Source organism: Ammospiza caudacuta, chromosome 10 (assembly GCF_027887145.1).
Source record: "Ammospiza caudacuta isolate bAmmCau1 chromosome 10, bAmmCau1.pri, whole genome shotgun sequence".
Classification (NCBI taxonomy): domain Eukaryota; kingdom Metazoa; phylum Chordata; class Aves; order Passeriformes; family Passerellidae; genus Ammospiza; species Ammospiza caudacuta.
The window spans coordinates 14,761,210-14,773,935 of NC_080602.1; the positions used below are offsets into that span (position 1 = coordinate 14,761,210).

Genomic DNA, 12,726 nt, shown 5'->3' on the forward strand with positions numbered 1-12,726 from the left:
GCAAGATGGGTCAAACACAACACGACTCCAGGCCTGAGTGGTGGCCAGAACAGTCTGCTCAGAATGGTCAGAAACAAATCAGTGCAAGCCAAAGACTCTCAAATTCCATGGACTGACTCTTGTATCCAAGTAATTTCTGGACTGACTTCAGGATATTATCATGCAGATGTTCCTACTTTTTCTTTGGTCAATACTCACGGATTAGTCTATAATCCACCTCATCCTTGCTGTGTCTGCACACCTCAGAGTTTCTTCTCACTGAACTCAGCAACTTGCTCCCATCCTGGCTTTTGCACAACTACCCTCTCAGATTTCTTCATCATTTTCTACAAGCACTGTTCAGGTACATCCTTCAGGCTCTCTTTGCCAACCTTCTCCAGAAATGACCAGACAGACTTTCCCCAGCTCTTAATTCTTGACCTGATGTTGTTAGGGCTCCACATTTCTATCTGTATTTCTATAACCTTCCTGTCTACATAAAGCACTCAAACAAAACTGGCAACCTACTCAGAAATATCAGTTACATTAATGAACTGCTCATTCCTTTCAAAACAGTTCTGCCAACAGTACTGATGTGACTTTAGCAACTCTGGACCACACAGTCACCCTTCTTCCTACCACTACATTCTCTCTTACCTCCCCAACCCACTGTATCCATTGTTTCTCCTTCCCTTCTCCAGCTGGGAGACACCTGACTATTCCAAAGCTGGGAAGAGTAAAGCTACAAGGCCCAAGCTCCAGTTTGTAATTTCTCTGGTGTGCCAGCAACTGAGGGGCATGACATGCTCTCAGCCCTGCAGCCACCCCTGGCACCTCCCTGCTGGGCAGAGAAGGGGCACCAAATCTCTCCCCATCCTGGCAATCCATGAAGTTCCTGCCAGCGGTGCTGGGTGTGCAGCTTGCATTTCACATAACCACTTCAATTTCCAGTGAACTGAATCAGCATGCAAGATCCAACATGGAATGTGAGTCATCCTGAATTTATCCACTCACTCAGGATTAATATGGTCACTGACTTCTTTTTTAGATCTCTCATCCTTGTTTCTGCCCTACTGCTGTCACTACCTCTATGCTTTTGTCTCCTTCAGGAAACTTGAAGTCATTTCTCAAACTGCCTCAATCTTCAGATTGCCACTTTTTCTTGCTGCATCTCCCAGAAAATTCAATTCTTCTTGTCCATCCCATTGATGAAGATCTCTTTATTTCTCATTTCTGCTCCTTATAGATTCTCCAAATACCAAACAATTGTCAAGGTATTTGAATGGCCTGTGTAAATACTAAACTTTGCTTCCCTAAGATGGAAAGTGAGATGAAAGAGTCAACAGCATTAAACTGATCTCATGGACAGAACACCTAAGAAGAACAGTAAAGACAAGAGTTGGAGAACTGCAAGACCTAAAAGGAAGAGTCTGTAAAGAAATGCTGGATATGTGACTAATGGTATTAGAATGAAAAGTCAACAGAGTTACAAAGCTATTAATGCAGAAGGAAGAAGTATCTTAAGAGAAAACTAAAGTTGTAATTAAATGTAGAGCCTTTATAAAGAAGGCCTGAAATAGGAAACTATTTTATTCTATGTAACTCAGATACAGATTTGGAGACATTCAACTATACAGTGATCTGCATTGGAACAGATCCAGCTATTAGGTAAACTCAGTCACCATTTACCACTTAACAGTATTATCCATTAGTTTAAAATATTTACCAGCATATAGTTTTAATATATATAACTATCATATTATTCAAGTACGCCTTTATTTTCCTTATTCATCCACTATTAATGTACTGGGCATCAGTAACACCAACACAGAGACATGAACAAATTAGTCAGAACTATGACTGCACAGGACAAACAGATGCTACACAGCATGCACAAAACAAGACAGACAAGACATTGCAACATACATCAGCCTGAGCTCGCAGAGGTAACTGCTGTACAAGGAGAACAGGATTTTCCTCAGTCCTGCATTTTACTAGACCTTAACTGGTCTATGACCAGTTAACTGGTCTAGCCTTATGAGAGGCTAGACAAGAGTTGAAACTTTTTCAGGGAGCATAATGGAGGGAGCACCTTTGCCTTTTAATCCTCCTTAAATCACGCGAACAACTTATCCACTTAAACTTACACTTTTGTATTTTAAACCTCACATTGCATTTACAGAAGTAACTGACTGATTTAGGTTAATGCACCAATGTAGAGACCTTCCTAAATGAATGAGCTCCATGAACACATTATCCAGTGGCTGATGTCCACGTACTGCTGAAGCAGGGGCTGACATGTCCTAATGAGTTACAGACATTGGCTCATTGTCTGCACATCAACCCACCTCGTTAAGCATTACCTTAGTAATGGGCAAGTTTCTAATTGATGACTTGGCCTGGCAATTCCCAGCTGAAAGTGCTGATGTTGTGCATATATAAACCCTCTCACCAAACACCAGCAGTGATTCTACTTCTGCCAACAGATAAGCATTGTACTGCTTGCTCAAGTCCACTGAGGAATGCCAAACACTTGTACTGGGGAGGGGGGAGGAGGGTGTGGGAAGTTATTCATGTTCTGTCCTTTATCTTCTTCCTCCAAGATCCCAAGGTGTGTTTCTCTTTCTACATTTCTTGTTCTGCATTTTTGTTGTTGTTTCATTTTTATGGCAGGTACTATGGAATGCAGATCTTGGTTAATAAAAGTTTGGCATGTGTTGTCGGTAGTTCCATCTTCTCCTCCTTCTCTGTGGCTTCTCTTACATGACCTTGAAACTGTTCTTCCATATTAAAAGGGGGAAATTTCACTATATATCTGAAGTTGGAGTGTCTTGATACAGATGTTTTCAGATGTTTAAGTCTTTTTTGGAAAAATTTCTTCTTTTTATACCCCATTTGTGCAATACAAAGTCTCTTCTGTATTTGGGATATCATTTGTTCATTAGCACTTTGTCCTTTCATGCAAGTATCCTCCCCAACAGACAGGAGACAGCTTCTCCCTGGTGTCTGGTCACCATTTGTTATCCAAGGAATCTGAGACTAAAGCTGGAGAACAGCTCATGGGCCATGACCTAGAGACAGTTCAATTCAGTCGTTAGGGGAATTTCATGTGAAATCTAAGTTCTGCAGATAATTTCTTGGCATGAGATCAAATATCCTTCGTTCTTCAGATCCCTTCAGAACAGCTTCCTATATCTGCATCAACCCTCTTGCCTTTCTTATAAAATGTAAATGCTAATTTCCTTCCCTCCTCCGCTTCTCAACAATGAAACAATGTTACATTTAAAATAAGCTTCCTGTGCAATGAAATTGCAATCCATTTCAAAGTGAATTGCATAATTCTCAAAACTAAACCTCTCTTAAATCTCTCCAGGTTTGAAATTGAGATCAAGCCACAAAATAATTATATTGCTAATTTAAAATCTATGCTTTGTATTTCATTTATCTTACATGAAAGTCATTTCCTACAGTGGCACAGACAGACAGTTGACCCATCAGATAGATAGTAAGAAGAGAAGCTTTTACCCCTCTCACAGAACAAGAGCAATTGCAGCCCTGAAGGGAACAGTGTGCTAGCAGCTTCCCACGCCCTCCTGTGGTGCCTCTGTGCCTGCATCTGCGTGCCCAGTGCCATCTCTGCAGGGAAACTCCTCAGTGGAAGGGCCTGAAGTTTGTGTGCCTCTGCCTTTCACCTGTGAGTCTTCCTGCAAATTCTCCCTCTCATCTTTTACCTGGATTGCCTTTGCTCTTTTACCTGGATTGCCTTTGCTCTACCCAGCCATACTTTAGGACAGCTACAAAGGCAAGGGCTAAAATATCTGAGCCATGGGTGACCCACTCTGGCCATCTGTCTCTCCTCACTTGTTTTTTGAAAGCCTGTGATGTAAAAATAGTATGAGAAAAGGGCTGGGTTTCTAAATACCTGCAAAATGCAAGTCCTGCACTTTTAACTGCCTGCACAGCATTTAAATCATACTACACTAAGCTGTGAACAAATAGATTTGTTTAACAAACAAGTTCAACACAGGGATAAATCTGTCAGCCATAAATCATCTGCAATCTCTCTCTAATGAGAACATGAGGCTTTAAGACTATGCAGGATAACTTTCTGCTCAGCTGGTGCACTAATGAGCAGCAATTTTTGCTCTCACAGAAAAGAATCCCTATGAGGATGAAAAATGTGTGTGCATGAGAGCTAACACACAGAGGTGTTGAAGGTCACCATCTCCAGAAAATTTCCATTTTATTTCTCCCATTTATTTTTCTCCTGAAAGTTATTTTCTAGGCTTCTATTTAATATATGACTGGTTTGACTAGATCAAGCTGAAAAAGGTTCTATAAATGCCTGAGATGGAAGGATTTGTTTTCAAAGGAAAAATAATAGAAGCAATTTTTTTTTTTTTGCTAAGGAGTACAAGCACACTGAATTGTGAGTGTCCTCCTCTGCCTGAGCTCAATTCCCTAGATCACATAACCATTGCATTCAGTACCAACATGATGAGATCTATGAAGAGGAAGGTGTTAATACGCTGCCTCCATGGCCTCCTACAGCTGATGCTTCTCTGCACATCCCCTTTCATGCCTAAATTAGGACTGACCACCAGCTCCTAACATATTTTTAAATGCCATCAAAATAGCACCAGAGGTGTTAAGAGTTGCCTGCTGCATCACAAAATTCCATTCTAAAGCTTCTCTTTCCCTTCCTCTTGGCTGCTTGCTGTTCTTTTACAGAATGCCCTGCATCTGTGATTTGCAAAGGATCCATCATCTTTCCCAGAAATGGCTTAAAGAGCAATCTACTCTGTGATTTTTTCCAGCCAGGAGATTCATCTCAGTACTTGTCCAATTTTCACAGCTCTCCACATGAGTTTGAAGCAGTATATCTTGTTTGTTCAGCATCCCTCTGAAGTGATGTTCATTTCTCCAATTTCTCTGAATTGGAGATGGTAACAGCACAAACTCGTTGTGATTTACACTGGAAGAGTGAAGCCCTTATTTATACTTCAAACCTGTGTCCAATATATGAAGATGAATTGTAAACAAAGCTCATCCTGTAGTAAAGCAAGTTTAGGCCTTCTCACCTAGCAGCTCAAACAGCAGCCCTGTTTCAGTTTCAATTTCTGCTGATAGTTTTAACTACTTCCGTTCCTTCCACTTCTCTCCTGAGTTTCCCAGGTTAGCCTGTTCTCACTCTGTTGACTGCCACAGAGAAGCTAAGTGTTTCAGAAAGCAAGATTTCCAGCTTTTGAATGATTTGGTTAATCTTTCTCAATTATTTAAATGCAAGTTATCAATATCATCATAAAACCCAAGATGGCATGTTACTTTACAGATACCAGCCATGAAAATATTGCAATGAGTAATAGGGCAGGTTTTCATTACACTTTCCTTGATATTCCTTGCCATTACATTCTGCAATCAGTTAAATTTAGTGTAGGGAGGATGTGTGTTTAAATATACCCTGATGAACATGGCTTCCGGGACTTAAATAGTAGTGCAATCTTCCCTATTTGCTCTAGCAGATATTTTTAGTGCTGCTGCTCACTAGTTTTCAACCTAACTTCAGAACAGACTCTTGAGATAGCATTCCTTTTCAATATTTTTGTTGCCAACTTTTCAGCTTCTATGGCATAGTTAGCAAGTGTTTGCTTAAAATGAGCAAAAAAATACTTATCTAATATTATGAAAAGCACAAAATCATAAAAAGCACCACATGCTTGGATAGTTGAGGACATACTATCTGCAATGTTTTTTCTCTTGCCCCATGGTGAACAGCTACTGTTCTCCATATTATTAAAACTGCTATTTTTAGGCCTTTAATTAAGAGTCTAGTTTAAAACAGGGCATGCCAACTATATTATAGATATTTTCTCTAACACAGTACAAACACAAGCAACAAATAGCACAAAATTAAGAAAGCAAGCCCCAAACATTAAATGTCTGATGTATTTGGTACCACCTGACCCGATCAAACCTCTGGTACAGGAGTCTTTAGCTAGCTCACTAGTGAAAATATAGATGTAGCTACGCAGGTGTTCATGCAGAAGGAAGCTGAATTAAAATAAAAATTAAAACACACAGGGACTAAAGGAAAGAGCAAAAATATCTCCCCTATGGCTAGGTGGCAGTCAAGAGTGATAGAGGTTTAGCTGAATCTGAAAAGCAGGCAGTCAGACAGCAGTTAGAAGCAGACATGTTTGTCAATTAGTAGTGACTTGGTCACCTAACACTCATTAAATAGGACAACCAGATGGTCTAGAAGGGCTTTCTGTGTATATCAAGGCACCAGCAAAGATACATTACAAGTAATTAGCTAGCTAAACTTACCCATTAAATCTAATAGTAATGAAATTATAATCATTGGCTCAAGCTTTATATGTGGTTTTATTCCAAAACAAAAGATAGAGCTGAAAGGACTTGTTATACCAATGCAGCCCACTAGAGGTCAAGTTACAACCAGAAGTTTAAAATATATTTAGTAATAAAGGGCAAAATTTAGGCCACCATCCTCATGTATTACTAGATTCATTCACGGTGCCACATATATCACAAATCCTTCAGGAAAAACTCTGTACAGAGATACAAAGCAGATTAAATAATTGTTCCCATAATCAATTATCTATTTGTTCCCATGATCCATTAATTAGATGGACTGGATTATTGCACTGGAGAAACTTTCTTTATTAAAATACCATGGTATGAAGACTGTAAATTCTGTTTTAGACCAGCTAGGATGCTTAAAAACAGTGATAATGGTGAACTAAATTAAAACCAAAACCTCCAGACTTGATATGTCTGATACAACAGAAGAACTTTAATCTCTCTGTGTAAAAGACACTAGCATCACTCATCTGATCATATGGAAGGGCTGCATCAGAATCTTATAAAACAAAGCATATGTAAATACATATAAATACAAAAGCAGAAAGAATGCCTTAGATTTGAGTGGTTTCTAAACATTTGACATCTTGAGTGTATGATGTCAGATACAAATCAAAGGTATCTCATGAAGACCCATTGTGCAGTAGGAGGCTTGTCTAATAGAGCTGGCAGCTTTGTAAAGCTCCAATTTAAACTTATCTATTTTCCATGTCATTCTTTCCACTTGGACAAACAGAAATGTTTGCAATTACAGCCTTCTGACCACAGAACAGTTTCCTGACACACAGGTAGCCTGTAACCTAAAGCATTTATCCAGCAAAATTCCACTTAAAATTTTACAGGAAATGGCAGCAGCTAAGACAATGTTCCCAGACCAGGGAAAGAAGAGATGAGCAGTGAAAATCTGTGCTTGCTCACCTATTTCTGTGAGGAATCATATTAAACAAACAAAAAAATAACCTAAGCAAAATCTCCCAAAACCAGAAGAACAAAGCACTAAAGGTCAGCTTTTGCCTTCCAGTTCTGTACAGGAAGGAGACCATTAATGACTAGAGTGCATCATATCAGAGGTACCCTCTGAGCTGGAAGTTGTGTTGCATTTCCTGAACACCCATGGAGAGGTACAGGGCTAGTGTCAGCCTAAAGATCACAGTATATAACCCAGAGCCACTGCATTAAACTGCTTTCATCTACTCTTTCTGCTTCACTGGCTCCAGATGCTTAACTCAACTTCCACTGTAACAAAGGTGGCAGAAGGCAACTACACAAAGAACAGTTCTCTTTGGATTATGTACTAAAAGAATTAGTGCTCCCCAAAGACTCTGAGTTGTTTTACTACATCTCACCTCCTCAACCATATGCTTGACTTTCTTCTGCTGGCAGTGGACCATGTCATCCAGATGCTTGATCCTCTCTCTCAGGCTGGCTGCTTCCTCCTCCAAATGCTGTGACCTGGCAAAACACGCAAGGATCAAGCCTGTAAGTGGGGAGCTCTGCAGTATAAGCAGAACAAGAACAACCCCCACAGTCCACCATAAATCAGAACAGGCAAGTCAAATTGCACTGACAGATGTCAAATTGTCCAAAGTACATTTTAATGTGATCTTAGTCCAAGTGGCTGTCTCCACCCAAGTTATCTCACCTTTGTCTTGCATACTGACATGATTACTCAGAGCCTGAAGTGCTGACAATTAAACAATGAGACAAAACTCATCTCAAGGTGTGTTTCCCTCTAGTGAAAGGCTTTGACACAACTACATCTTTAGCTTCAGAGAGACACATTTAGGCTGACTTACTACTACCTGCAAATATTTTGGAAATGTATGCTAAACAAAAGCCAGGAAGCAGGTCTGCTTTCAAAGCTGTCTTACTGCAAGGAAGCCTGGAGTCAAGAATTTGTCAGAGCTGCCAACAGCAGCAGAATGCTACATGGAATAGTATTAACTCCTCAGCAGTCAGCAGGAATGCTATGAATGGTTTAAATTTGTCCATACAACTCTTCAGATAGTTTCTGCATTTCTTCAAATCTGTTTAATACAGCAAGTGAACTCCCACAGAACTCCTGCCACAAGCTGGTTTGGCAGCTTGTCAGAAAAGCAGCTGTAGAATATGCAAGGAAACAGGAGTGAAGCTTTTCCATAAATTTTTGTCTCTTTGGCCATGGGAGTCTCCATTTTTATCTGAATGTCCAATTCTTAAAATCTGTCAAAGAAAGCAATTTCTTGCTTACAAAATAAACTGCTGTACTCCTAGGTTCAGGACTGGACAGAATTTGAGAATGGGAGGAGGGGAATAAAAAACAAAAAGGCTTTTTTCATCTTGGTCTGTGCACAGCAGAAAAAAAACTGTTAAAGCTGCAAATAGAAAAACCATTCTAAGACAAAGCAGCAGATGGCAAACTGTAAGACGTGATTCCAGTGAATGACTGAATTGTATCCTGTTTCCCCCAAAAGAGTCTCTATTAACAGTGAAGTACTCTGCAGAAATGTAACTGCAGCACTTTGACAAGGACTCAAAAAATTCAAAGCATTGCTGCAGGTTTTTCAGTTGTGTGTATTAACATCTCATAAAACTTTAATTTATATTTTAATTGCAATTGTAGCACATATTTTGTATCTCATTTTTTAATTCATTGGAAGACTCAGGATCTTAAGCACTGATAGCAATGGAGAAATGGAACAGACATGCTTCCTAAGGTGGAGCTTGAGTGTCTGATAAGGTACAGGCAGGTAAAGACAACTTAAGAATAAATCAGCATCATATGAACACAGAGTCATTGCTTGCATGGCATAGATTGCAACTGTGAGCTTGCTTGCCTTGCACAAATTCCTGCCTGAACATTGCCTGTACCCTTTTACTGCAGCATAACTTTACACTGAAAAGGATTCACTGAAGCAAGAAGTGTCTGTGTTATTCAGAGGTAAAGGAAAACACCAATTATCTTTCATCTCCATATTCTATGTTGTATGTGAGCAACATCTGTTCACTTGAAATTATTATTTTAACAGACTGCTGTGAAAAGCCATTCTTACTCTGAAACCAGAGAAGCTGGTCACAGATCAATACAAGGCTGAGAAGCTCTCAGCAGGGACCTTCTTTCATGTTTGTGCTTTCCAAAGGACAGCAGGAAGCCCAAAACCTTAAAACTTAATTTCTGGGTGCCACAGAACCATAAGTAGTAATCAAGTACTGTTATTCAGTCTCTGATTGTAATTCATCTTTACCCACTGGAGCAGTGTCATATAAACCTTTGAGTTTAGATACTGAAAGTATTCATAGTCAGGATCACACTTCTCAATTTGGGAATGCATATTTGAGAAAAATGCAAGCTACAGATATGTCAGAGCTTATTCCACCTACAATGGACTCCACACATTTGCAAACAACTTTTCAGAAAAGATGTATGAAGGTGGTCATTCCTGCAAAAAATAATTGTCTTGATATTTTACATGTCAATAAACCTACATTCAGATGAACAATCCCTACCCCCTACCACACTGCAGTTTTAAAGTTAGAAAAGGCAAAATTCAGATGTCTACAAAAACAAAAAAACCCACGTTTCCTAGCAATAGTAGAAGTTCCACAGGCAAGTTATATCTCACCTTTCACTGTCAGAGTTGTTTTCAGATTTTGCTCCTGATATTTGTAGTTCATTTAATTCAAGTTGTTTTTTCAGCTGGTGACGTTCCTAAACAAGAAAAGTTATCATTCAGTTCTCCATGTATCGAAATGTAAAGGCTTCACAAAGCATATTTCATTGCAATTCAAAACATCATTTGTGAAATTAAAATAGAAACTGATTAAACAAAATTCATGCATTTCCTATAGCCAAGGAGGACAGAATACATAATAATAAAATCAGTTTCCCAGCTATGCATGGAAACAAGATCAATTTTCAATTTCCTATATGAAGATGTATGGCTGTACTTGAAACTGATTTTTTTCGTTAAAAAGATGAGTCATCAAAATCTTTAACTACATAAAGTCAAATTGTCCACATTATCACTCCAAAAAGATCTCCCAATCCAAGGCTGAGCTAAAAGGTACTGCTGCATTTTCTTCCCTCAGAGTATTCCTGTTTAAGTGCCCACCATCACAGTGCTTATGAAGATCTGTGAGGACTTAGGGTCTGAGTCAAACAAGTTAACAGAGAAATGTAAGTGTTTTATCCACCTTGAGGGCAATTTAAGAGGCATTCAGTCTCACTGGGTGAGTATGAGCCAGGTAAGAAGAGATTAAAGAACTAAAGTGAAGGAACTCCTGGGTACTTGTGAACTGTATGCAATCCTATATTCACTGCATAACACTTAAAAGCTGTAGGCTGAAGCCCAGATGAAGTTAATGGAGCCACTAGAGGGGCTATTATTAGGCTGAGTAATTTCTCAGTGTAATCATTAATTCTACTAATGGATTTGCAAGCATTAGACAAAAGGGACTCAATGCACATTAGACTAACAACTCAAGCCAAAAAGACTGGCTTATAAAAATCTACTTCCCAGTAGATACTGATATTAAATATGTACTACAATAAAGTGAAATTAGTGAAAGAAAACCACTTAATTGGGAAGAGCAGAAGATTTTACTCCCTCCTCTGACTAAAACACTCTCTGCTCCTGTATTAGAGATAGTGAGGCACGAATCTTTAAAGATGTCTGGTATTGAATGAAATGAGAAATGCCAAAGTACATCCAAGACCATTTCATAGTCACTGCAGCCAAGGAAGCCCTTGAGCTTCACATTCCCCAGCAGCTGCTCCTTGTTGGTGAGAACAAGGTCCAGAAAAGCACCTCTCCTCACTGGCTCCTCTATCACCTGGAGAAGGAAATTATCATCAACACATTCCAGGAACCTGGATTGCTTATGCTCTGCTGTGTTGTCCCTCCAAATCATGTCAGGGTGGTTGAAAATCCCCATGAGGACCAGGGCTTGTGAACAAGAGGCTGCTCCCATTGTCTGTAAAGGGCCTCATCCTTTCAGTCTTTCTGGCTGGGTAGCCCCCCACTCTGATGTCACCTGTCCCTGCCCTCCCTTTAATCCTAACCCTGCAGGTTCTTCATCAACATCTTACCCATCCCCAGACAGAGCTCTGTGCACTCTATGGACCCACCACAGCAACATTTCTAAGAGACTCTGGGTCATTTATGATTATTACTTGATTAGGCCTAAGACACCTTGCACACTGAATGGTTTTTAAATTCTCTCTTTAAAATAATGGTTCATTTCCTAAATAAATGCTGCCCTGTAAGGACCACCTGGAAGAGAGAACCACCTCCTCATCACAGGGTCTCTATGGCAGTCCAGGTCCATTTACTGATATAAATACTAAGATGCAAACAGCTCAGTATGTCACTGAGCAGGGAGCTGAGCAGCAGAACAATAACATCTGGAATTTCCTCCATGCTCTTGGTGCATTTCCTGTCATGCAGCAGTCAGCTCTCCTACCTCTTCCATGCGTTCAATCAGCCGGTCCAGCTCACCAATTCTCTGGTCTTTCTCCTGTATGCTTGTTTCTGTAATCTGCATCTTCTTGTTTGCCTCTTCAATAGCCTTCAGAAGTCGATTTGTTTCCTCCTAAAACAAGAACATTTACAGTCATGTTAGCATCTAACATATTAATGAGGAATATTTCTTCTTCTTTTTGGATCTAGGTCCAGGCTAACATCTCTTAAAGAGCTCAAAGCTTTTCACTACACCTGCTCAGAAATCTGGAAGAGTTATGACCCTGAGAGAGAATTTTATAGAGCAAAAGATTGGGGGTACTTTGAAATACACAGGAATTAGTAAAGCATCATTATGACAATCCAAGAGAAACTTCTACCCATTTCTTAGCTGATTTCCCTTCCCTTGGGAATGGGAGGATGCTGTTAAATAACACCATGAGAAAAATATGCTGCTGCAAAAGACAGCTTTCTAAACACCATAGCTGGCCATGTTCAACTTTGTACTTTCCTTACATGTAGAGCAATATGAATAAAAAGGAGCATCTATCTTCAATCTCTATCATTATCTGACTCAAGAATTTTAAAAAATGCAACAACTGACTGCTCATAGAAAGGTTTAACTTGAGGTGGAGGGAAATTAGGGGACAGAAGAGTTCTTGCTCCAGTAGCATCCAGTGAAGTTGTTCCCTTTCTCCTTCTTAAACTGTCACTTGTTCAAATTGGACATTATGTCTTCCTTTTTTAGAGAATCAAAAGTTTAAAAAGCCTACTTACCCCATTTCAGATTTTGAAATCTAGATTATCATTGATATTACTATGTACATATTTTTTAGTCCTACAACCCCAAATGTTTGGAAAACTTAGTAACTATAGCACGACTAATCACAGAGACAGGAGTGGAGGAATTTATATCAACTCTGGAGTA

At 39.5% G+C, this 12,726-nt stretch overlaps 1 protein-coding gene across 3 annotated transcripts in view; it reads right to left on the bottom strand.

Annotated features, from left to right (window-relative positions):
- Positions 1-12,726, bottom strand: part of MYZAP (myocardial zonula adherens protein) — a 53,167-nt gene that overhangs the window by 16,548 nt on the left and 23,893 nt on the right. For all 3 annotated transcript variants that reach the window (XM_058811244.1, XM_058811243.1, XM_058811241.1), the window contains exons 8-10: positions 11,803-11,931; positions 9,963-10,048; positions 7,707-7,812 (exon numbers count right to left, since the gene is read on the bottom strand). In XM_058811244.1, the coding sequence (XP_058667227.1) occupies positions 7,707-7,812; positions 9,963-10,048; positions 11,803-11,931 (321 nt within the window). The remainder of the gene's footprint in view (positions 1-7,706; positions 7,813-9,962; positions 10,049-11,802; positions 11,932-12,726) is intronic.